The 22,732-nt window shown below is 45.0% G+C and overlaps 1 protein-coding gene across 9 annotated transcripts in view; it reads left to right on the top strand.

Annotated features, from left to right (window-relative positions):
• ZNF454 (zinc finger protein 454) overlaps positions 1-22,644 on the top strand; it is a 48,529-nt gene extending 25,885 nt beyond the window's left edge. For 8 of the 9 annotated variants that reach the window (XM_074350151.1, XM_074350149.1, XM_074350144.1 and 5 more), the window contains 2 exons: positions 73-162; positions 8,239-13,557. In XM_074350151.1, the coding sequence (XP_074206252.1) occupies positions 73-162; positions 8,239-9,572 (1,424 nt within the window). In that variant the 3' untranslated portion in view covers positions 9,573-13,557. The other variant, XR_012501519.1, reaches the window with a different exon arrangement.
• The last annotated feature ends 88 nt before the right edge of the window (positions 22,645-22,732 follow it).

Below are 22,732 nucleotides of genomic sequence, written 5' to 3'. Positions count from 1 at the left end.
CTCACCCTTGCAATGATTTCTACCTCTGATATGAACAGATGTGGTCCTTTTTTTCCCCCTCCTCAAAAACAGGACTCTTAGGACCCAAACCAGATACATTGTCCCAGCTGGGCAGAGGGGAAGAGTGGACGCTGGAGGACTCGCTGGGAGGCTTCTGTCTTGGTAAGAACCCTGCAGATGGGAGGCGTCGGGAGGAGTTCAGCAGGGCGCCGGGCCGTGAGCCGAGCAATGAGCAGCTTTTCCCAGCGTGTTCATCTCGGTACCTCGTCGCCCCATTTGTCCTCACGTGCACATGTCACACCCTCCTTGGGGCAGCTCGGCCTCCCTCGACTCCCTGCTCCATGAGTTTTCTTCTCTCTCTGCTTGGCAGAGCTTAACAGTCTGTGGTTTGGAAAAGACCTCGAAGTCGTCGGGGCAGCTCCCCGCTGTGCTCGCCTGCCCTGTGGCACCAGATGCAGATGTGACAGCATCTGACCAGGCGCGGTCTGCTCGCACGTCTCCAGGGAGGAGGCCCCGCACTGGGTTCCACTCGCAGGGCAGCTTCTGGTCCTTGGGGCCTGTCACCATGTGTGCACAGAGGCCTTTTTTCCCCTTCTCAAAATAGTTTTAATTACACAAAAATTGTTTACTCAATAAACCTAAAGAAAACCACCTGATCCCTTAATTTGAGTAGTTTGCTAATAAGTTCACGTTTTTTCTTTCTTTATTAATCTGTTTAGGTTTCTTTTCATTACATCAGTTGTATGTTTTACTCTTTAGCTTTAAATTATCTTTTTTTGAACCATAAAATGTTTTCATTTATAACTATGCACGATATTCATATGTAATTTTCATATTTTATATTATGTCCTCTTTCTCATTTCCAATTTTATTTACATTTTTTTAATCTGCATTTTTTTCCCTTAAATTTGTTGAGACTTTTTGTACAGGACCAGCTCTTATTTATTTCTGTCATATGCTGTAATTTTTTAAAAATTGAAGTCTAGTCACTTACAATGTGTCCGTTTCTGGTGTACAGCATAATGTTTCAGCCATCATATGCTCTAATTTTATTTCTACACCTGGCATGATCATTTCCTTATTTTTGCTTGAAAACAAATGTATTTTGATACTGTGCATCCTGTATAGAAGACAGAATATGTAATATTTTGGAAAAGTTCGAAGCATAAGCAAACACACCCCTCAGATCCAGCTATCCAGCTTAAGAAACGGGGAACAGCAGCACCTGTGAGGTTCAGTGTGCCCCACCTCGTAGGAGGCTCCCTGCGCCCCCCCCTCGGCGGGTCTCCCTCCGTCCACACCAGAGGGCCGCTAGCTTGAAGTTTTGTTCGCAGCCCCTGTGCTGCTGCTCCTGTGTCCACAGCTCTGAGCGGCTGTGTGCCGCCCTGCACACTTCAAGCGTGCGATACGTGTCCTGTGCTGTAGAGTCCCTTCACAGCTTGCTCTTTTCACAGCCTTGTCGGGATGTGTGGCTCTGGGTCATTTTTTTTTTTACTGCACTTTGATATTCCTTAAATGCCTGTGCCTTGATTTACCTATTTTCTTGCTGATAGAGCCACAGGTTGCTTCCACACTTTTCGCTGCTTTTTGGATAACGGGGACCTGCATATTCTTGGTCATATTTCCTTATGCACGTGGGCCTCCTTTGGAAGTTCCTTTAGGTGCGTTCACGGTGTGCAAATACTGGGTTTAAGAGTCTCTATTTCTTCAGCTCTACTAGATGGGCCCGACGGCGGGTTAAATCAGCGGCTCCAGATGATCCTCGGGTTGATGCATGTTCCCGCTACTTCACATTCTTGCCAAAATTTGGAACTGTCAGACCTACAGTTCTAGTCTGATTGCTGAGAAGTGGTAGCTCGTGGTGGTTTTAATTTGCTCTCCCTTGTTCACTAGTGCGGTTGAGCATCTTTTCCTGTGTTGATGGTTTATGTTCCCGGACCTCTGTGCTCTGCCCGTCTTTCTGTTACAGTCTGTCTTTGTCTCACGCACTTGTGGTTCTGTGTATGTTCAGGAATCTGATACTTCACCAGTGAATATATGTGTCAGTCTGTAGCTTATCTTTTTCTTTACCAGCCGAAGTTCTTAGTCTGTGTCTTTATGATCTCTGTCTTAGTGCTTTCAGGGTCCTGTTTAAACAATCCTTTCTACCCTTAGATCCACGAGGGGAGCACTTGGACTTGTTAGCTCTTACAGCCTCAGCATACCATGTCCCCGTATGTGTTTGTTGAACGAAAGCATGAATTTTTTTTCTAATAATATTTACTTTTTTTTTTCTTATAAGCCTTACCAGAGATTTACCTTTTTAATAAGCTTTTTTATTTTTATTTTTTGGAGGGTGGGAGGTAATGAGATTTGTCTATCTATCTATCTATCTATCTATTTTAATGGAGGTGCTGGGGATTTGAACCCAGGATCTCATGCATGCTAATAAGCATGTACTCTATCACTGAGCTATACCCTCCCCTCAATAAACTTTTTATTTAAAATTTTTAATAAATAAATATTTTAATATACTGATCCTATTTTATCTTTGTTTCATTAATTTTTGCTGTTAATTATTTCTTTGACTTTTTTGGAGTTTATTTTGTTTTATTTATTGTATTAAATTTCATCAAAATAATACATGCTTAATGTATTTAGCTTAGTTTAATGAAACTACATTGTTTATTATGAAAACTGATGGCCCCTCACCCCCCTTACCCCCCTCCTCCCCTCTTTAGAAGTAACCGTTTTCTCCTCTTTCAGCTGAATATTTGGTATATTTGTTCCCACCTCTCCAGGGAACATGTTTCCATGGCTACCTCTGGACTTTGCAGTTTTAGGCATTATTTATTGAGTTTCTTCTATAAAAGGTGAGGACTCGGGTCACTGCCCGCACGGTTCGTCTTACCTCCTTTTCCATCCCGAGTCCTCCCAGTAGAGCTACAGCGTCAGCGTTACAGAGAGAGTTACAGAGAGGTGGTCAGAGGAGTGATTAGTGTGTATACGTCCTGAAGCGCTACTCACAGCTGGCCCGGGAGGTAAACTGCGACAACCTTGGCTTTTGTTTTCCTAAGCAGTCTCTCCCAGGGATCATGTAGTTTCGTAGAATGTAATCTCAGCCCTTCTGTAGGTGGCGGCACCTCCTCTCAAGACTTTCAGATTCATCAGCCACTCGATGACTTTATTTTCCGGGAAGAGCCTCTTCTGGGGCCCTCTGACCAGCTCCATTCTAGGAGGGCTGGTGCCCAGCTGTCATCTTCCTGCAAGTTCCGTCTTTCCTGGGCTGCACGCCCCGTGTTGTCCTTTCTCTTGGTTTTCTCTCTTCTTTTGGAAGCAATAGCTTCCTAAGAAGGGATGCATCGGAATAAACTTTTTGTAACTTACCGTGTCTGTAAATGTCTTTTTTCTGCCCTGACACTTCCTGGATACTTTAGATAGAATTCAGCACTTTTCCTTCAGACTTCTGAAGGTGTGGCTTTCTTGTTTTCTGGGCCTCAATCTGCTGCTGAGAAATTCGGAATCATTCTGGTTCTTCATCTGTGAGCTGTTTTTCCAAAGCTTGTGGGACCTCCTCATTTACTCGAGTGTTCTGAGGTCTCTCAGTAATGTACCTGGCGTGGTTCTGTACGTGTATCCATGCGCATTGATGAGCCTTTCCATCTAAATTCCTGCCCTGGGATCTAGTAAATCAGTGTTAAATTTCCACCTTTAGTTTTCTCTGTTTTCTCTGGATGGAATACCTGATACCTCCTGGACTGGTTTTCTAATTTCATCTTTTTATTATAATTTCCAGCTTTATGTATTTTTGTCCTCCTTTTTGACAGCTTTCTTCAGTTTTATCTTCCAGTTTATCTATTGGGTTTTTTTTTTAAAAAAGTATTTTTAATCAGCTTTATTAAAGTATAATTTACATGCAATAAAATTCACCCTTCTGTGTGTAATTTGTGATCAGTTTTGACAAATGTATCACCAAATGAAGAATAACATTTTTGTCATCTCTAGCTAAAAACTCCCTCCCGCCTCTCTGCAGTTGATCCCCTCCCCCGTCCCCAGTCCTTGGCCACCACTAGTCTGCTTGGGTCACGCGAGTTTCCCTTTCCAGGATTTCATGTACATGGAATTATGCAGTGTGTGCTCTTCCGTGTGTAACTGCTTTCACTCAGCCCAGCATCTTCGAGACTCAGCCTTGCTGGTCCATGCTGTTGCTAGGCAACGTCCTAACGTACGGATGTAGCACTGTTCATCCATCCATCGTCAGTGAACGTTTGGGTTGTTTTCAAGTGCTGGTGGAAGCTGCTGTGAACACTGCGTCCAGGTTTTTGGGCTTCTGGGTGGATTTATTTTCAGCGCTTACGCTTTTTGTGGGCATGTGCTTTCACTAAAGCGTAGAGGCCTGGATCCTCCGAATGTGTGTTTATGCTGTGCGGCTGTTTCAGAGTGCCCGTTCTGTTCTGCATCCCCACAGCAGTGCGGGCAGGGTCCGGGCGGTTCCCAGGTGCCTCTTACTGCTCTCCATGCTGGGGAGCAGCTGTGAGGGGGGCCGCCCTGCCTTGTTCCCCATCTCGGCGGAAAGGGGTTCGGTCTTTCCCCATTGAGTATGTCAGGTGTAGATTTTTTTGTAGATTCCCTTTATCAGGCTGAGAAAGTTTGCACCTGTTCCTGGTTTGTTGTGAGTTTTGTCATGAGTCGATACTGAATTTTTGTCAAATACTTTTCCGAATCCTTGTGATGATGCAGTGGTTAGTGTGGTGAATTACACTGATTGGTTAAAAAATATCCAATCAGATTTGCATTCCTGGAATAAACACAACTTAGCCTTGATTTATTACCCATTTTAAATATTGCTGGGTATAATTTGCTCACATTTCGTTAAGAGTTTTTGCATCTATATTCCTCAGAGGTATATTAGTCTATAATTTTTCTTTCCTAGTCTGTAATCTTCTCTCCTTGCGATATTTTTGATTTTGATATTAGAGTAACGTTAGCCTCATAAAATGAATTTAGACATTTCCCTTTACTCTTTTCTGGGAAAATGTATGTAGAATTGGTGTTATGTCTCCATGAAATGTTTGGCCGACTCAGTGAAGTCTTATGGACCAGGACTTTTCCTTATGGGAGTTTTAAACTGAAAATTCAGTTTCCACAGCCCTCTTGTCTTTAGCAGGCCATGGGTTTTGGCTGCCTTGGCCTCCCAAACCCTGATCTCTGCTACTTGGTTCGCTGAGACTCCTGGGTGGTTTTGGCCCCTGTGCTGAGGCCCAGAAGGTGCCTTCAGGGACTACACCAGGGCGTCCCCGGGTCTTCCTGTGTCTGTCTCCCTTCTCCCAGGATTGCTGTCTTTCCTGCCATTTGTCCATTGCCTAAAAACAGTTGTTTCTCTTTTCTTTTTTCTCCCAGTTTTCTAATTGTTTATGGTGGGAATTCTCTGTTTTCAAATTCTGCCATCCTTTTTAATTTCCAGGAGCTCTTGTGTCTTTGAGTGTTGTTTTATTTGTAAGCTCTTATTCATATTTAACAGTTAAAATATTTTACATCTAAAGAGAATGATTTTCAAAAACATCTCCTTCCCCCCTCATAGGCTCTGTGTTCTCGAATTTTCTCTCTGATTGTTCTGGTACCTCTTCCTTGTTAAAGGCTCTCCCGAGCTATCCAGTATCCCCTCACTGTCCGCCCCGTTAGGCAGTGGGAGGATGGAGGTCCTGTGGGAAGCCGTGCGTGGCTGGGTGAGCGGGGCTGGAGTCCTCCAGCTGATGCCTCTGCCACGGCCGCCCAGCGTGTTCGGTGCCAGGCAGCTTTGATTTAGTCTCTCCTGGTGAAAAAGCCCCCAGCCTTTTGCCTAGTCAGGAAGTCCTCCAGCTCCTCTGAGTTGGGAAGGGATCTGGGGGCATAAAGCTTTCATAAACTGACCTTAAACCAGTACTCCTTCTTTTATCACCCCCCCCCTTCCAGATGTACCTGGTGGTGCTGATTCTTGAAACTTTTGACGACTTGGAGGTCAGCTGGGCGAGTTTCTGGTCCCTCCGTGGGGGTGGCCTCTTGACTACATTGCGTAGGGTTTGGATCATACTATTTGCGTGCCTGCCTTGCTTGAAACCCTAGAGTTATATAGTTTAAAACCTTTTTTATTTTTTTAATGTGGGCCAGTGCAGCTAGGGCTCTTGCCTCTTGATTCAGCCCCCCTGAAGTGACCTGGGCCCCGTGGGGGCTGACCCTGAGGGCTCCTAATTATAGGGAGTCCAGTCTTTCCCCGCCTCAGCTCCTCTTCGGCTGGTAAAACCAGGGTGTGTTTGGCCCCGTCTTGATGCACAATTAGATGAGCGTTTTCCTGTAACATAAAACATTAAAAAGCCAATATTCTCTTGTATATAGATGATACTGTTTTTATGATCACAGTCAAGAAAGGGCTTTAATAGACAAAGTTATCCATGGCTGCTAGAAAAGAAAGCTAGCTATTGGTTATTTTTATTGAGCCACATTATTATCTTTGAAAACCACTCCCAGTTTTTTAAAAGTAAACTTTTATTGAAGTAATACTAACACAGGAAAATGCACAAATCACTCAACAGATTTTTACAGTATAATTACATCTGTATAACCAGCAGCCACATCAAGACATTATATTTACTAGAACACCAGAAACCCACTCCCCTCTGTTTCTTTTGTCCCAAAGATAATTACTGCCCTGACCGTAGCTTTGTTTTGCCTATTTTCAAAGTTTGTATGAACAGAATCATAGTGTCTACTCCTCTGTGTCTGACTTCTTTCATTCCACGGTGTGTCTGAGATGCATCCGTGTTGGCACATGTAACAATTGCTGGTTTGTTCTCATTGACGTATAGTGTTTCACTGTGTAAGCCTACCACGACTTGTGCATTCTGCTGTTGCTAGACATTTGGTTTGTTTCTAGCTTTGGAGCTCCCATCAGTAGTACTGAAACTATTATGAACATTCTTGTACATCTTTTAGAGAATATATGTATGCATTTCTCCTGAGTTTATAGCTGGGAATACTATGTTCATGAATATGTAAGCTTTAGTGGACACTGCCAAATAGTTTCTTAAAGTGGTTTTACCATCTTACACTCCAGTCGGCAGGATATGAGGCTTCTATATCCTCTTATCTACTTAATATTGTTGTTTAAGATTCTTTCACCATTCTAGAAGAAATATGAAGCATCTCCTTGTGTCTCAACTTACGACTGGTGAAGTCGATCATCTTTTTATTTTTGTTAATCATCTAAATATTCTCTTTTAAAGTATCTGTAAGTCTAAGTCTTTTTCCTATTTTCTATTTGGTTTTCTGGTCTTTTCTTATTGATTTATATAGGGCTGTATATCTGGGATTCGATCTTCTGTCATATAGATATACATGCATTGTAAATGTTGTTGCACACTTTGAAGAATGGTGTTATTTGATAAACAGAAGTTCTAAATTTGTAGGATAGTCCAGTTAATTGAGGGTTTTTCCCCTCTTATGGTTAATGCTTTTTATGACATAAGGTCAATATATAAAAACCAGTATCTATATACCAGCAATAAATAATTGGAAAATTAAAATTTCCAAAAACATTTCAGATGTTCACATATACATCCTCATGGTGCATTCTCCTCATGGAGATGTCACATGATTCATACAGATTTGAAGACGTTGCTTCCCCACCTGTAGCAGGAGGTTCTAACCCTAACAGTAGATAGCAGGGGTTCACACCACTTCCATGGTCGCCTGACTTCTTGGTTTCCATCTGAATGCTGAAATGAGTCTATAAAACATACATGTTGGTTTTAGAAGTTACTCTGGAGCTGAATTTTTTCCAACCAAGTGTTGACCTCTAGTTTTAACGGTTCCTTAAGGCCACATCTAGGTTAGTTTAGAGACCACATCGCTGAAGTAGATAAGGTATATATTTTTCTTATCTGCAAGCATAATATGGTCTGTATAGGTTTTTTGAGGCTTAGAAATTTAGGGAATTTCTCTGTCATCACAAAGAAGGTAAGTATTGTGCTCAGGATCCCAGTCCAGGCCCGGGACCCCCGAACCCCGGCTCCAAGCCCTCCTGCTTCATGTGCTGTGCTTCAATCCGCCCCTTCCGGCCGTGCCCTCTGTTCCCCTCTCCTCCCCTTTCCTTTCTCATCCTCACGTCACGAACTCTTCAAAGCTGCAGCCCCTTTGTGAGCACGATAAACCAGGTCATGTTCTTGTCCCAGCTAGATGTTTCACTAGGATAAAACCGACAATTTTGTTTTCAATGTCTTTCAGACTGGGTGACTATGCCTGTGAGTAAGAAATCTACTCTGAAAGCAGGTGTTCCTGAAGGAGACGTGGGTCAGTGGATGATAAAGGCGAAATGCATTAGAGACAGTCACTGGAGATATGACAGCCTGTCGGAGTGGCAGCGTGAAGGCCAGGAGGTAAACTCGCAGCAGGTGGTACTCAGCCACCAGCAACCCTCACCCCTGGTCAGTGACCAGGAACGTGACGAATTCGGGAAGCACCGCACCATCAGCTCATCTTTGGTTCAGAGCCAGGGGGTTCAGCCCAGCAAGAACGCCTTTGAGTGCAGCAAGTGTGGCAAAGTCTTCACAAAGGGTTCAGCCCTCAGCAAACATCAGAAGGTTCATACTGAAAACCTGAACGCAAACCGGAAAGCTCTCATCAAGGAGAAGCGGTACGAGTGCAGGGAGTGCGGGAAGGCCTTTCACCAGAGCACGCACCTCATCCACCACCAAAGAATCCACACCGGCGAGAAGCCGTATGAATGTAAGGAGTGCGGCAAGGCCTTCTCAGTGAGCTCCTCACTCACCTACCATCAGAAGATTCATACCGGAGAGAAACCTTTTGAATGCAACTTATGTGGAAAAGCTTTTATCCGAAACATCCACCTTGCCCACCATCACAGAATACATACTGGAGAGAAGCCTTTTAAATGTAACGTATGTGATAAAGCCTTTGTGTGCAGGGCCCATCTTACCAAACACCAGAATATTCATAGTGGAGAGAAACCCTACAAGTGCAACGAGTGTGGGAAAGCCTTCAATCAGAGTACAAGCTTTCTTCAGCATCAGAGAATTCACACTGGAGAGAAGCCTTTCGAATGTAACGAATGTGGAAAGGCCTTCAGGGTGAACTCCTCCCTGACTGAACACCAAAGAATTCATACTGGAGAGAAACCTTACAAGTGTAGCGAGTGTGGGAAAGCTTTCAGGGATAATTCATCCTTTGCCCGACATCGGAAAATCCACACCGGGGAGAAACCTTACCGGTGCGGCTTGTGTGGGAAAGCTTTCCGGGACCAGTCAGCCCTCGCCCAGCACCAGAGGATTCACACCGGGGAGAAACCTTACACGTGTAACACATGCGAGAAAGCCTTCAGTGACCACTCGGCCCTCACTCAGCATAAGAGAATTCACACCAGAGAAAAACCTTACAGATGCAGGGTCTGTGGGAAAGCCTTCATCCGCAGCACACACCTGACCCAGCACCAGAGGATTCACACGGGAGAGAAGCCCTATAAATGCAGCAAGTGTGGGAAAGCCTTCAACCAGACTGCAAACCTCATTCAGCATCAGAGACACCATATTGGAGAAAAGTGACATGGAAGCGAGCTCTGAGGCTGACTGTATTGATGACTGAATAACCCTGAAGGCTCTTGTGAAGACAGTCCTTTTGTTTACGGGGAGTTGAGCTTCACAGTACTAGAGGTGTGGAGAATTTAAGAATGCCAAACACTCATAATTCAGAACTGCCTCATTTGAATGGCAGTCCTGTTGAATTAGACCGAGTTACCAAGTATCAGAACCAAAATGGACCTTCAGTAACAACATAGCAATTAGTTGATTATTAAGAGAAATTACCAAATTATAAAAATGAAGTTGACAAGCAGAGGAACAAAAAAGTAAGAAAATGGCCTGTAAGCATTTTAACTCTACTTCATTCCCCTGATAGAAAAGAGTCTCCACTGTTAATGGGGCCCTTTGTTTTCCTCACCCTCTGCTGGCACCCAGCGTGGAGAATGTGGTCACCCCTGCAGCGGCCCAGGAGTTACATAAATTATGTTCCCCGCCTTCTGCTTCAAACCACCTTTTGTCAGCTCTCTGGGTCTGTGTGTCCCCTGGCCTCTTACCTGCATTCTCCTCCTGGGACGATTTATTCGAGTGGCCTGTCCCTTTTTGGTCTCGCAGCTCCTGACCGGCGACATCAGGTCACTTACTCCCAGCCACTTGCCCTTGAGGGCTGAGGCGAGCTGACCTCACGCACAGCCCGCGATTCTGGGTGGTGCACAGACCCAGCCTCCAGAACTTGGGACCTCTGTCCGGGAGGCAGAGGTTGGTCAAAATTCTTGCTTTACCCAGTTTGGTCCTCAGCTTGACTCTGACCCCGGGACGATGCCTAAAGGAGAGGCCTAGTGTGTGCAGACATGACCCCACCATTGTTCTGCACGCTGCCTCCTCTACACACGGCAGTCCGGGGCGTGCTCAGCCTCAGGGGTGACGGCCCCAGCCCCCTGGGGGCCCCCTCCCCTTCTGTGACTTGTCATTTCCGGATGTGCAACTGACAAGGGAGGTCAGAGCCTCAGCGCCAGCTGTCAGGAGCCTCTGCCCCCCTCGCTTTCCCTTGGCCGGGCAGTCCTCTGTCTGCCGTGCAGAGTAGGTTCGTTACTCCCAGAATATTGAACCGCCGCCTCCTGGTCCTTGCCCCGCTTTTGTCCACTTTCCTGAAGGGACCAACTCTGTGTTCACCAGGAATGCAGAGAGCTCTGAATTTCTGCTTTTGCATTTGGAGGTGGCCGTTTCCTTTCGTCCATCTGGGTGCTTCACTACTTAAAGACGACCCCGTTTCTGAGAGTGGTGGGCAGGGTGTGGAGTAATTCCATGGAGCGGTCAACAGCACTGTGACATGGTCTGGCAGGGCGGTGTCCGTGCCCAGAACTCTGAGTGATATCTCGTCCTGCAGGTGCAGTTCCCTCACCATCCTGAATCTCTCAGTGCTGTCAGTAGAAATCCCGGGTAATATGACATCCATGTGCCTTCCCACACTCAGCCTCTGGTGGCCCTTCCCCTCCCCCAGCACAGGGACTGGGGTGGGGGGCGTGGCAGTCCCGGGAGCTGGAACACACCACATCATGAAGATGGAGAGTGGCAGGCTCCTGGTCTGGGGAAGTGTCCTCCGTCAGGGTGGGCACCGTGTGGCCCTATGGATGCAGCGCCGTGGCTCCGGGTTACAGGGGAGGGTGCTCTGTCACGGGGGATCAGTGGGTCTCAGGTTAAACGTGGACTTGGAAGCTGCCAGCAGCTTTGAAGCCCGAGTTCTGTAAATTCAGCTCCCATCTAATAAAGGCCACCAGTGTGGGGAGGCATCTCCTGTTGGGTGATCAGCGACTCCTGCTTCCTTCCCTATTGAGCTGCGGGCGAGGCAGCATTTCAGGAGTTTCCTGTGACCCTCTGTGCCCTGGGCCCACACACTCTGCAGCCTCACGTGGCTGGCAACTCCAGGTTCCAGAATAAACTTGAAAAACTGCTCACTACTAGCAGACGTCTGTCTTCAGTACCATCCCTGTGGCCCACTGGTCCTGTTACCTCCTTACCTTGAATCCCCCACCAGAAACATATTTCTCAGCCGAGTTTGTTGTTCATTTTGTTTGCTTTTGATGAGAGCTACCGCCGCCTGGTTCGGGCTTGTGGCTGGGCTAGGGCCGAGACCTGCCGCCATCCATCCCAGTGACAGCTCAGTGGCTGTACCTCTGCAGGCAAGGGTGCAGCCCGGAGGCCCTCTGTCTGGTGACATCCATGTCCCCCGAGCCTGCCTCGTGTCAGGCTTGGGTCTTTGTGAGACTGGACCCCTGAGATGCCCGTCACTTACCCCTCTACAGGGAGACAAAGTGAATACATGGCCTCCTAGCTCTGCTAACAGGGCCTTTGTGCCAGCTTCCATGCACTTATGGGAGCGCGGCTCGTCTGGCCAGGCCACTAGCAGTGGCTTCATTATAATCTGCCAAGATGAACACCTTGTCGAATGACCTCAACTAAGGAGCCAACCTTTGCCCAATTGCTGTCTCGTCCTTTTCTGATCTGAAATGGCATGGTTCTCCACGCAGGCAGTCTGACCTGCCCCAGCACGATCTTTGACTTAACCCCCAAGAGTGCATTTTTGAGAACTCAGAGTCCCCCAGCCACCTTCTCGTCTGCCAGCTGATGTTGTGGGGTTAGGCAAAGGGTCCAGCAGTTACTGACAGGGACTTCCCTCCACCCACCCTCTGCCAGGTCAGCCCCAGGACATCAGAGATTCCTAGGAGGAGCAGTTAATCCCACATCACCCTTTTCTAGTTTTACTGATTAGCCACACAGACACTGTGACAGGTGAGGACCACTGTTTGGACCCTTCAGGGTTGGCATTGCCGAGCTGGTAATGCGCCATCCTCAGCACATTCAGCCCATCCCCTCCCTGCCCCAGCCTGGTGCACACAGGCTTCCCCGCACACCCACACCTATGCCGTCACGAATCTGTGCACATGGCAGAGGACAGGCTGAATTCGCACGTGAGCCAGCCCCCCCACCTCACCTGGACTGTGGAGAAAGACAGGAGCCAGAGAAGCAGACCTGGGCCCGCCTCCCACACCAGTGCTCTCCTAGGATGCTTTGGAGTTGCCCAGTGGGTACACCCGCGACCAGTGCGGATTCCTCTCTGCCCAGCAGGAGGGTGCAGCAGGGAATTAGCACGTAGACTTTGTTCTATTATTCAATGCCTACAGGCTCCCATGAACAGCGACAGTGCCAGCTCCTGAGGGGAGAATAATTGCTCCTTGTTCCCCACTCCTTTTTTTCTCCTTAGTTGAAGTATAGTCAGTTACAATGTGTCAGTTTCTGGTGTACAGCATAGTGTTCCCCCTAAATTTGCCAGTCACTTACTTTCCTGGGTCCTTAAATAGCTATTCCATGCTTTCTGTCCAGGTTTTACAGCAGCATTCAGAGGAGGAGACCAGGATGGAGTCTACTTGCTCCATGTTATCCAGATCTGGAACCTAGAATAAAATTTTCTTTTTATCCAGCATTGTATTTTTCCTAAGTTAACTGCCCTACAGTTTTGCTTACATGAATTTCAACAGATGCTTAATTCTTTTCAGATGTTTTAGCATATGAGCCAGCCATTTTTCCCATTTATTTAACTTTTACACTGTTTTCCTCTGTTTGGAATCCTTGGTCCTCCCCTTGTTTAGCCTACTCACTTTTTAAAAAATCTATATTTATTCAGGTATTTAACATTTCTCCTCTTTCTTTATTCTTTTATTTATTTTAAGTAATTTTTCATTAAAGGTTATTATAAGATATTGAATATAGTTCCCTGTGCTTTACAGAGGAAATTTGTTTTTTAATCTAATTATGTGTATAGTAGTTAACATTTGCAAATCTCAAACTCCCAAATTTATCCCTTCGCACCCCCTTTCCCCTGGTAACCATAAGATTGTTTACTATGTCTGTGAGTCTGTTTCTGTTTTGTAGATGAGTTCATTAGTGTCCTCATTTTTCTTTTTTTTTTTTTTAGATTCCACGTATGAATGATATATTGTATTTTTCTTTCTCTTTCCAGCTTACTTCACTTAGGATGATGATCTCCATGTCCATCCATGTTGCTGCAAATGGCATTGTGTTATTTTTTATGGCTGAGTAATATTCCGTTGTGTAAATATACCACAACTTCTTTATCCAGTCATCTGTCGATGGACATTTAGGTTGCTTCCATGTCTTGGCTATTGTAAATAGTCCTGCTGTGAACATTGGGTGCATGTATCTTTTTGAATTAGAGTTCCCTCCAGATGTATGCCCGGGAGTGGAATTGCTGGATTATATGGTAAGTCTATTTTTAGTTTTTTTGAGGAATCTCCATACTGTTTTCCATGATGGCTGTAGACTGCTCACCTTCTAAATTGTGTATGTCTTTCCAGCTGGATCTTTTCACTCATTTCGTAGATCAGATCCATTGTCTCTTGGATCCGGTGTATTTCTCTTTCGTGGTTTACTCCTTAGTTTTGTTGGAGCAGATCCTCCAACAGCATTCTAAGGAAGCATGAGAGATGAACTTCATGTCCTCTCATGTCTGAAATGTCTTCGTTCTGCCTTCACATCAGATTAGTAGTTTACTGTTACAGAATTCTAGCAGTGGGTGAGGGGACAGATGAATCTTTCTTACCCACATAAGGCCCTGCTAAAATGACAGTACAGGTATAAAAATTATATTAACTCACTGTATAGCACAAGGAACTATATTCAATATCTTGTAATAACCTTTAATGAAAAAGATATGAAAGTAAGTACGTTTATAAATAATATCCTTGTTTCTAGTCCCATGCCTCACCCCTGCCATGCCCTGTGTACCTAAGACCTGAGTCTTTCCCAGTCAGTGTCTCTAAGGAAAAAATTACCCTCTTTTCTCATCCCTGGTGGGTAGGTTTCTGTTGACGGCTTTCTGTGTCTGATGTGAGTGTGCGGGTGCATAGTTTCATAGATGGACTTTCAAAATAATTTCTGGTTTTCTCTGCTCCCCCCTTGGCACACTCCCCTGCTTCCCTTTACCTACTGCTTCCAAGCATTCAGTCTTTATGGGAGACTTGTGCAAATTAGCCCTCTCCGCTTTCTTTTTTCCACAGTACTGTTGTCTACTTTGTCCCTTTTTACACTCTTTGTTTATCTGAGTTTACATAATTTTTAATTGCAATATAGTTAGTTACAATGTGTCAATTTCTGATGTCCCAGTCATGCATGTACATACATATATTCATTTTCATGTTCTTTTTCATTAAAGGTTATCACAAGATATTGAGTATAGTTCCTTGCGCTATACAGTGAGTTGGTAGAATTTTTATACTTGTACTGTCATTTTAGTGGGGCCTTATGTGGATAAGAAGATACATTCTGTAAACCAAAAGGCTATCAGTTTATTTAGGTGAAGATAAAGGAGGAGTAGAACTTTGGCATAGCTTTGTGTTATGCTGTTTAGAATTAAAATTTGTTCTGTACACATATGTCCACCCTCATTCCTCTCATGACATTATGTTAAAAGTTGGAATGGGCATTACTATCCAGGGAGCAGCACTGAACCCTAACAGTGCCACAAATCAGAAGCTCTCCATAGGTCAGTGCATTACATGGAAAGTGCCTTTTAGGAAAAGGCTATCTCAGGTTGGAGTGGAGTAGTTACAAGCAGAGTCAGGTTACATGTAAACCAGGAGACTCAGGAACCTGTTTCTGGAAAACATACGTATCCAGAAAACTCAGGGGCAGAATTTGGGAGAAATAGTACAGTACTTTTTGAACATAATGTGAAATTAAATTTGGATCAATTCTTGATTAGTTAACCATAATGCTTCTGATGTTACTGTATTATTATGAAGCTTTCGTATGAGAAGAATTCTGAGAGAAATACATACAGAGTGAAAATTACCCGGCCTTAGTGTCAGGAGAAGTAACTCCTTCTTCTTAACATAACTATTTACAGAGTTCCATTATTGATCCGAATACTAAGTTTTATCCACTTTGTTTTTTAGAGATGAGAACTATTAAGACTTAAAGGTTTACATTTAATGTATTGCTAAGTTTTTTTTCTCCTGAGATTTGATTAGGAATGTTCAGAATCACTGGGGATTAAAAAAGGTGAATGAGCCATGAACTATGAGGTCATTTGGTTCAATAGTAATAGGCAGCTACAGTGTGTGATGGATCTGTGACCTGTGCTAGCAGGGGATAGGAGCAAATTGTTGTTGGAATTCACAGAAATGACAGAAGTGTTGGCAAAGGCTTCATGAAACTTGGCTGCAGACAGTAAGCAACCTTTAAAACTGGGATCAATCAGTAAGGGTTGAGGAAGAAGCAGTGTGTAGGTGTTTTTGCACGAGTCATGGTGCTTTTGTAGGGGTGGTGCCCTCGGGAACTCAGACTTGCCTTTTGCTTCTACCATCTCCTAGCCGCTTAACTTGGGACAAGTCTTGTATCTTCCAGTGTTTAGTTTCTTTACTGATTTGAAAAAAAAAAAACAGAAAAGAGGAGTGGACTGGAGGATTTTTAATATCCCATCCAGTCATGTTACTTCTGCTATTCTTTGTCAACGAGTATGTAGTCTGAGAGTGGATACTGAGGGGCGTCTGTTGCCAGTGCTCTGTGCTGGAACTTATTAAGTAGGCAGTGGGGATGGGCTGGGATGATGAGTGAAGAGATGCCACGGTTACACGTGTTCATTAGGGAAGTGGTATCGAGATTTTTGGGGAGGTGTTCAAAAATGCAGTAATTTATGTCTTTGGCCCCGCTCTGACAGATTCTCTGGCAGGAAAATACTCTGGACTCCTGACGGCCGGGGGAGGCTGGGTCTGGAGGACCCAGTTCTGTGGCTGTTACAGTAATTCATCTGAGCTGGTGATGATATCAGTAAAAGACGTGTCTGTGGCTAGTCCTCGAGAAGGAAGCCATGATTCTCATCTTCGTCCTCGTCTTCTAGGTTTTCTTTCATCAGCAGCTTTTCTTACCCTTTCTGGTCATTTTTATTTGTACCATCATAGCTTGAAAATATGGTCACATTATAGGTAATATTCACTAAGCCTTTACTATCAGGCAGGCACTGTGCACTTTACCTACATTGTGCCAAGAAATTTATACAAAACCCCCAGGTTTGTGGGGGCGGGTGATTACTTGTCAGCTAGACAATGGTTATCATACTCACTTTATAGATGAAGGGTCTGTGACTTGTCCAGAATCACAGCGTCAGAGTTAAGAGAAAGGCTTTTTCTGTTTGTTGTTGGTGTTTAGTTTTTTGTTTTCCCCTTGGGTTTGGGGGAGGTAGTGAGGTTTATTTATTTACTTATTTATTTTTAGTGGTGATGCTGGGGATTGAACCCAGGACCTCCTGTATGCTAGGCAGGCACTCCACCACTGAGCTATACCCTGCCCCCCAAGAAGGGTTTTTACTGTGAAGTCTTTCTGATTCTAGAAACCAAATGTTTGACCACTGAGCTGTACTGCCATGAGTCTGGAGAACTTGTCACCCTAGCTGCCCGAGTCCTCTGATTACGCCTTCTCTCTCTTCCTTTTTATCCCTTTCCCAAAATATAAGGTGACATCAAATGCTGTTTCTAAGAATGCTAGTACATGCATGATTGAGAATAGTGTTACTTCAGTGGATGGGTGTGTCCACCACACTAGTCTGCATGTAATACGCTCTGAAAAGACACATGCATGACAGGTGTTTCTAAGATATTCCAGCACAGTAGCCAGAGTGGTCCTTTAGCTTAACCATATCACTCCTCTCTTACAGCCCTCCGGTGTAACCCTCCAGTGTTTCCTCATCCCCCCTGGAATAAAAGCAAGTCCATAATTATGATGGCCTGTGGGGCGCCACATGGTATACTCCAAGGCATTCCTCTTTATAGTCTACTTGGCTATAAACCCACTTATTCAACCGAACACTAATTAATGTGTTGCCATAAAGGTATCTTGTAGATATGGTTAACACTTACTGTCGGTTGACTTCAAGTAAAGGGGAGAGAAGTAAGTATCCTCAATAATGTAGGTGGGCCTCGTCTAATCAGTTGAAGGCCCTGGGAGCAAAAATCCAGGTTTCTAGGAGGAGAAGTAATTCTGCCTCAAGGCTACAGCATCACCTCCTGCCTGAGCTTCCAGCCTACTGCCTGCTGTACAGATTTCAGATTTGCCAACCCCCACAACCATGAGAACCAATTTCTTAAAATATATGTCTTGATATTATGCATGTATATGTATCTTATTGACTGTAGACTAGATAGATAGATAGATAGTATCTGCATAGGAGCTAGATCTCTGTATCTGTCAGCCTTTCTATCCTTTATCTCTGCATACTATATATTCTCTATATCTCTGTCTACCCGTCTAATCTATCAGTGTTCTCCAGAGAAAGCAGCATGTTCTATTGGTTCTGTTTCTCTGGAGAACCTGACTGACACAGCTCACCTACCTTCCCACATTGGCTCCTCCCCTCACCCTGCTCCAACCACTCCAGCCTCTTTGCTGGGTCCTCAGATACACAGGCGTGCCCTTGCCCTAGGGCCTCTGCACTGGCTGCTCCATCCACTAGGCCCTTCTTCCCCCGGATAATCCCATGGCTCGCTCCCCACTTCCTTCAAGCTCCACCTTCTCAAGGAAGCCCACACTAAACCAGTTTATTTAAATTGCAGCCTGTCCCCTTGAGCCATCCCCATTCTCCTTACCCTGCTGTTTTCTTTTTTCCACGGCACTTCATCACCTTCTAACATATTACATAATTTATTTGTTTTCTATATTGTTTATTGTTTGTTTCCACCACTAGGATGTAAGTTCCGTGAAGGAAACAGCCTTCGTCTATTTCGTAGACTGATGTATCCCAGGTGCTTAGCACAGAGAAAGCACCCAATGGTACTTGCTGGAACAGTGAACAAGCAGTCTGTGGGGGTCAGTGAATAGGGGCCAATGGGTCTGAGATGGAGTGTTGGGACTGGTCAGCTGAGGACTTTGCTTAATGGGTGGGGTCTGTGTGGACAGTGACTGGTAGGACTGGGAGGGTCCGTGGTAGGTAAATGGGGTCAATGATTTGGGCATCTCTGCAGGGATCACTAAGGCGACTGGCTGTGGGAGAGGCTAATTATCTCACCCAAGCTCACCCAGCCAGGAAGTGGCAGAGCTGGAACTGATCTCAATAAGTCTTAACCTCAATGCTGTGCAGTTTCAAGATGTGAAAGCTGACTGAATGAAGTATCCAGTGGCAGGGGCAAGACAAGGTCTATGGATCCGGGAAAATTTCTCTGTCTGGCAAATCAGAATAACTCAGGAATTGATACTACAAGTAAATTCAAAATTCAAGAGCTCTGGTAGAATAACCTAATGATGCCTGACCCATCAGGGTATCAGTGGCTGGTGCCTGGGGCCACGATCCTCTAGACTAGTGCACCCTTCCTGCGATTTCTGCTTCTGAGTCTGTAGGTAAATACGATGCAGGTGCTGGGAGAGGGCAGGACCACAGCCATGTTCCTATAAATGTGGGGACCCGGTGCCCTGGAATGATGATTTTGATAATTGGATGAGTGTGGGATGAGAGGGGAAAGATATAGGAATTAGGAAGGCTAGCTAGTGTCCTGCAATAGTAATCCATAAACGAAGTGATGAGGCTTAAGATGTCCACACCCAGGGTGGAAAGTGTGGCTCAAGTGGTAGAGCGCATGCTTAGCACGCTTGAGGTCCTTCCTGGGTTCGATCCCCAGTGCCTCCACTAAAAGTAAATAAATACACCCCAGTAAGATAAAATAAAATCTTTTTTAAAAAAGAAAGTGGACTTGGCTTAGCCGTATGTATAATAATATATTATATATAATAATAATATGTATGTAATACATATAAACATCCACACTCTGTCCCTTCACCGTAAGTGCCTCTCTGCACCCTTGTCTGCCTTTTCCATCCAGTCCTCTCACTCAATTTTCCCCTTTCAGAGCTGTGTCCTATCTTGGTTCTTCCTCTTTGCTCCACAGACTGAAAGATCACCTCTGAAACTCCCAGCCTACTGGTCATAGCTGTCAGTACCCTGCTCTCTCCACTCAGGAGCAGATTCCTCCCTCAAAGCCCAAAAGAAGTGGGACAAATTTATGCTTGGGAATTTTTCACCTTTAGAGGCAAAGATATCAATGTAACAAAGGATTCCTGAAGACCCTTCATTCTGTAAAATGATGGTGGGAAGTTTCACTTGGAATTATGCATCTTCTTCCACTTTAGAAAGAGTCTTGCAAATCAATGACAACATACAAAAGCAACAGGAAACCCAAGTCCAACTTTCAGGAAAAGTCACGTTTATTTAACAAGGAGTTACTGAGTCAGGTGAGCTACAACGACTGTAATGAATTTGGGAGAAATTTCCAAAGAGTACAAAACGTAATACATGTGACAAAGTTGTAATAAAATGTGTCCCCAAATAATCACACTAGTGAAAATACCTAAGAATATAGTTCATATAATGACCCCTCCTATACGAGTCTCGGCACGATGCTCACAGTGAGTAAAAGCTTGTGTCAGAATGAACCCGGACTCTGCTTGAGAGAACTCCCACTGGAGGGGGTACTGTGACTGCAGTGTGCAGGAGTCTCCAAAGGAACCCCACTTTCACTGGGACGTCTAGCCCACACTGCGGAGAAATCATTCAAGGGCAGTGAATGCAGGAGAGGCTGCGGGTACAGCCCAGCTCTTACTCAACAGAAGAGGAGCCACCCAGGCAGAATGCCTGATAAATTCCACAAATTTAAGGGAAAAACTTTATTCAGGGGTTCAAATTGATTGGGCATCGGAGAAGGCAAACTATGTAGGCAAATAACATGGGAAAACCTTCAGGGAGTTGTCAGCTCCCACTGGACATCGAAGAATTGATCCCAGGGTGAGACCTTATGTACATACTGAACGTGGGGAAGCCCTCTTCCCGGAGCCAGACCTTGGTACACATTAGAGACTTCAGAAATATGATAACACCTTTAACAATAAAGGATGCCCCACCATATACAAAATGGTGCACGCCGTGAAGACCTTCTGTAAGATGACTGAATGAGAGGAGGCCAGGAAGAAGAAGACAGAACTCACTATGCATCAAAGAATCCACATCAGAGAGACAGGTCGGAATGAATGCGGAGGTGTGTGAAAGTCTTCAGCTGTGAGCCAGGAATCTAAGTCAGAAACTTCACATGGGGAGAAATCCTCTCAGTGTGGAAAAGCTTTTACTAAGAAATCATTGGAACACTATAGATAAACAAGATTATACTGATAGCAGAGGGAATATGTATGCAAGACCTTGTGGTAGCTCACAGCGAAAAAGAATGTGACAATGAATATATGTGTGTTCGTGTATAACTAAAAAATTGTGCTCTACACTGGAAATTGACACAACATTATAAACTGACTATAACTCAATAAAATTTTTTAAAAAGTTCAAATCCTAAACTCTAAAAAAAACCTTAAGAGAAGAACTTGGGAACAATGTTGTGAGGATTTGTAGTAAAAAATGAACAGGAGAAAAAAAAAAGAAATCAGTATGTGAATAATAAATGATGGTTGTATTAAAAAAAAGAAATCATTAGAACTCTAAGTCATAGGGTTCAGAGTGGGGAAAACCACAAAAATGTAAAGACTGTGGAAAGGTTTTCACCTAGAAGTCAAGACTCACTGCACATCAGAGAATTCATACTGGGAGAAACACCAGGAAAACAGCAAATACTGGAAAACCTTCACCTGGAGATCAGAGCTCATGGCTCTCTAAGAATTAGTGTAGAAGAAAAACCCTATAAAAGCACGAATGTGGAAGAGCCATCAGCAAGAAAACACACCTCATTATATAACAGAAAACTCACACAGGAGAGAAGCCCCATGAAATAATGAATTTGGGTGAGCATTCACAATACGTGAAAATTCATAATTTCGGAGAATTGCTAGGAATGCAACAAATGTGAGGGAGGAGAATCTGTACACCAAAAACATTATTCTGAGGAGAAGTCCTGTTAAAGAACACAGAAGCACTCAGTCCCAAGGTCAAAGTGTATTACACAGAGGCTCTGTCTAGGGAAGAGTCTCCGTGTTGTACCAAGTGTGGTTGACCTTCAAAATCAGAGCCAGACATTAGATACGAGAGAAGTCATACTGGTAAATAAAAAGAGTCAATTTAGCAAATTTAAATTCTACCCCAGGGAAATAAAATTCCATAACTTAAACCAAGCTCTTTGTAAAAAAAAATTTTACTAAAAAATGCATCTGAAGTCAAAGCGTCTTCCTCCCTGTTCCTCATGCTTGCTTTCAAAGGGAACCGCCCAGTAAATACTGGGAGAGAAGAGTTTGGATATTCATCCTAATTTATCCATTTGGAATTGATCTTCTCCATGGACCCAGCTCTCTCTGTCACTGGCCCCAGCCTGGAGCTCATGAACACCATCGCTCAAAGGCATCAGAGGAAGGAAAACACAATGCTCGTTAGTTTATTCTGACGCCACTAACACCATAGAGGTGTATCTGATTGTCTTGAAATTGAGGGTTCATTTAAGGGAGTACACACGAGAAAGGAAAAAAACTGTACTCCGAGTGTGGCATCCCCCAGATCCCAGGAGAAAAGCGCTGGAGGAGAAGGTTTTGACACAAATACCCTCGTGAGGGAGCCCCAGTTCCCTCTGCTCGCCCCCCCGCCCGCGTCCTGAGTGGGCCCAGCCTCTCTCACGGGGCTCTCACCCAAGGGCCGATCCCTCTGCTCCAGCAAAATATGTACCCAAGCCCGAGTTACTCATCCAAAACGCAGACCCACAGAGCCCTGGTGGAAACCGTGCCTCCCTGACTCCAGTCCTGTGTTTCATTCTGGGGTCTATACATGCTCACGTTCTGCTCAGTCCCCAGATTCCGGGGGCTGGTGGAGGAGAGGAAATCCGCTCCCACTGGGCCAAGTTCGGGGTTTCATCGCGATCTCTGAACGTCAAACCAGTGAGTGTTTTAGTTCCTCTCCAGAGCAGGGACTCTCGGTGGCCGTTTCCCATCACGAGTGTTGTGTCTGGTTTGCAGTGAGGACAACGAAGCCAACACGTACAGGACAACAGGGCTTAGACGTGGCGGGTGAGCCCAGGCCTTTCGGAAGGCCAGTGCCACCCTGCTGGGCGTGGCCTCTGTGGGCCCCACCCCGCCCCCGCCCCAGACCCCTCCCCCATGGCTCACTGCAGACCTGGGTCTTCGCCGCTTCCACCACGAAGTGAGGG

Source organism: Camelus bactrianus, chromosome 22 (assembly GCF_048773025.1).
Source record: "Camelus bactrianus isolate YW-2024 breed Bactrian camel chromosome 22, ASM4877302v1, whole genome shotgun sequence".
NCBI lineage: Eukaryota > Metazoa > Chordata > Mammalia > Artiodactyla > Camelidae > Camelus > Camelus bactrianus.
Note: the sequence above shows the minus strand (reverse complement) of the source record. Positions and strands in the feature narration are given on the sequence as shown.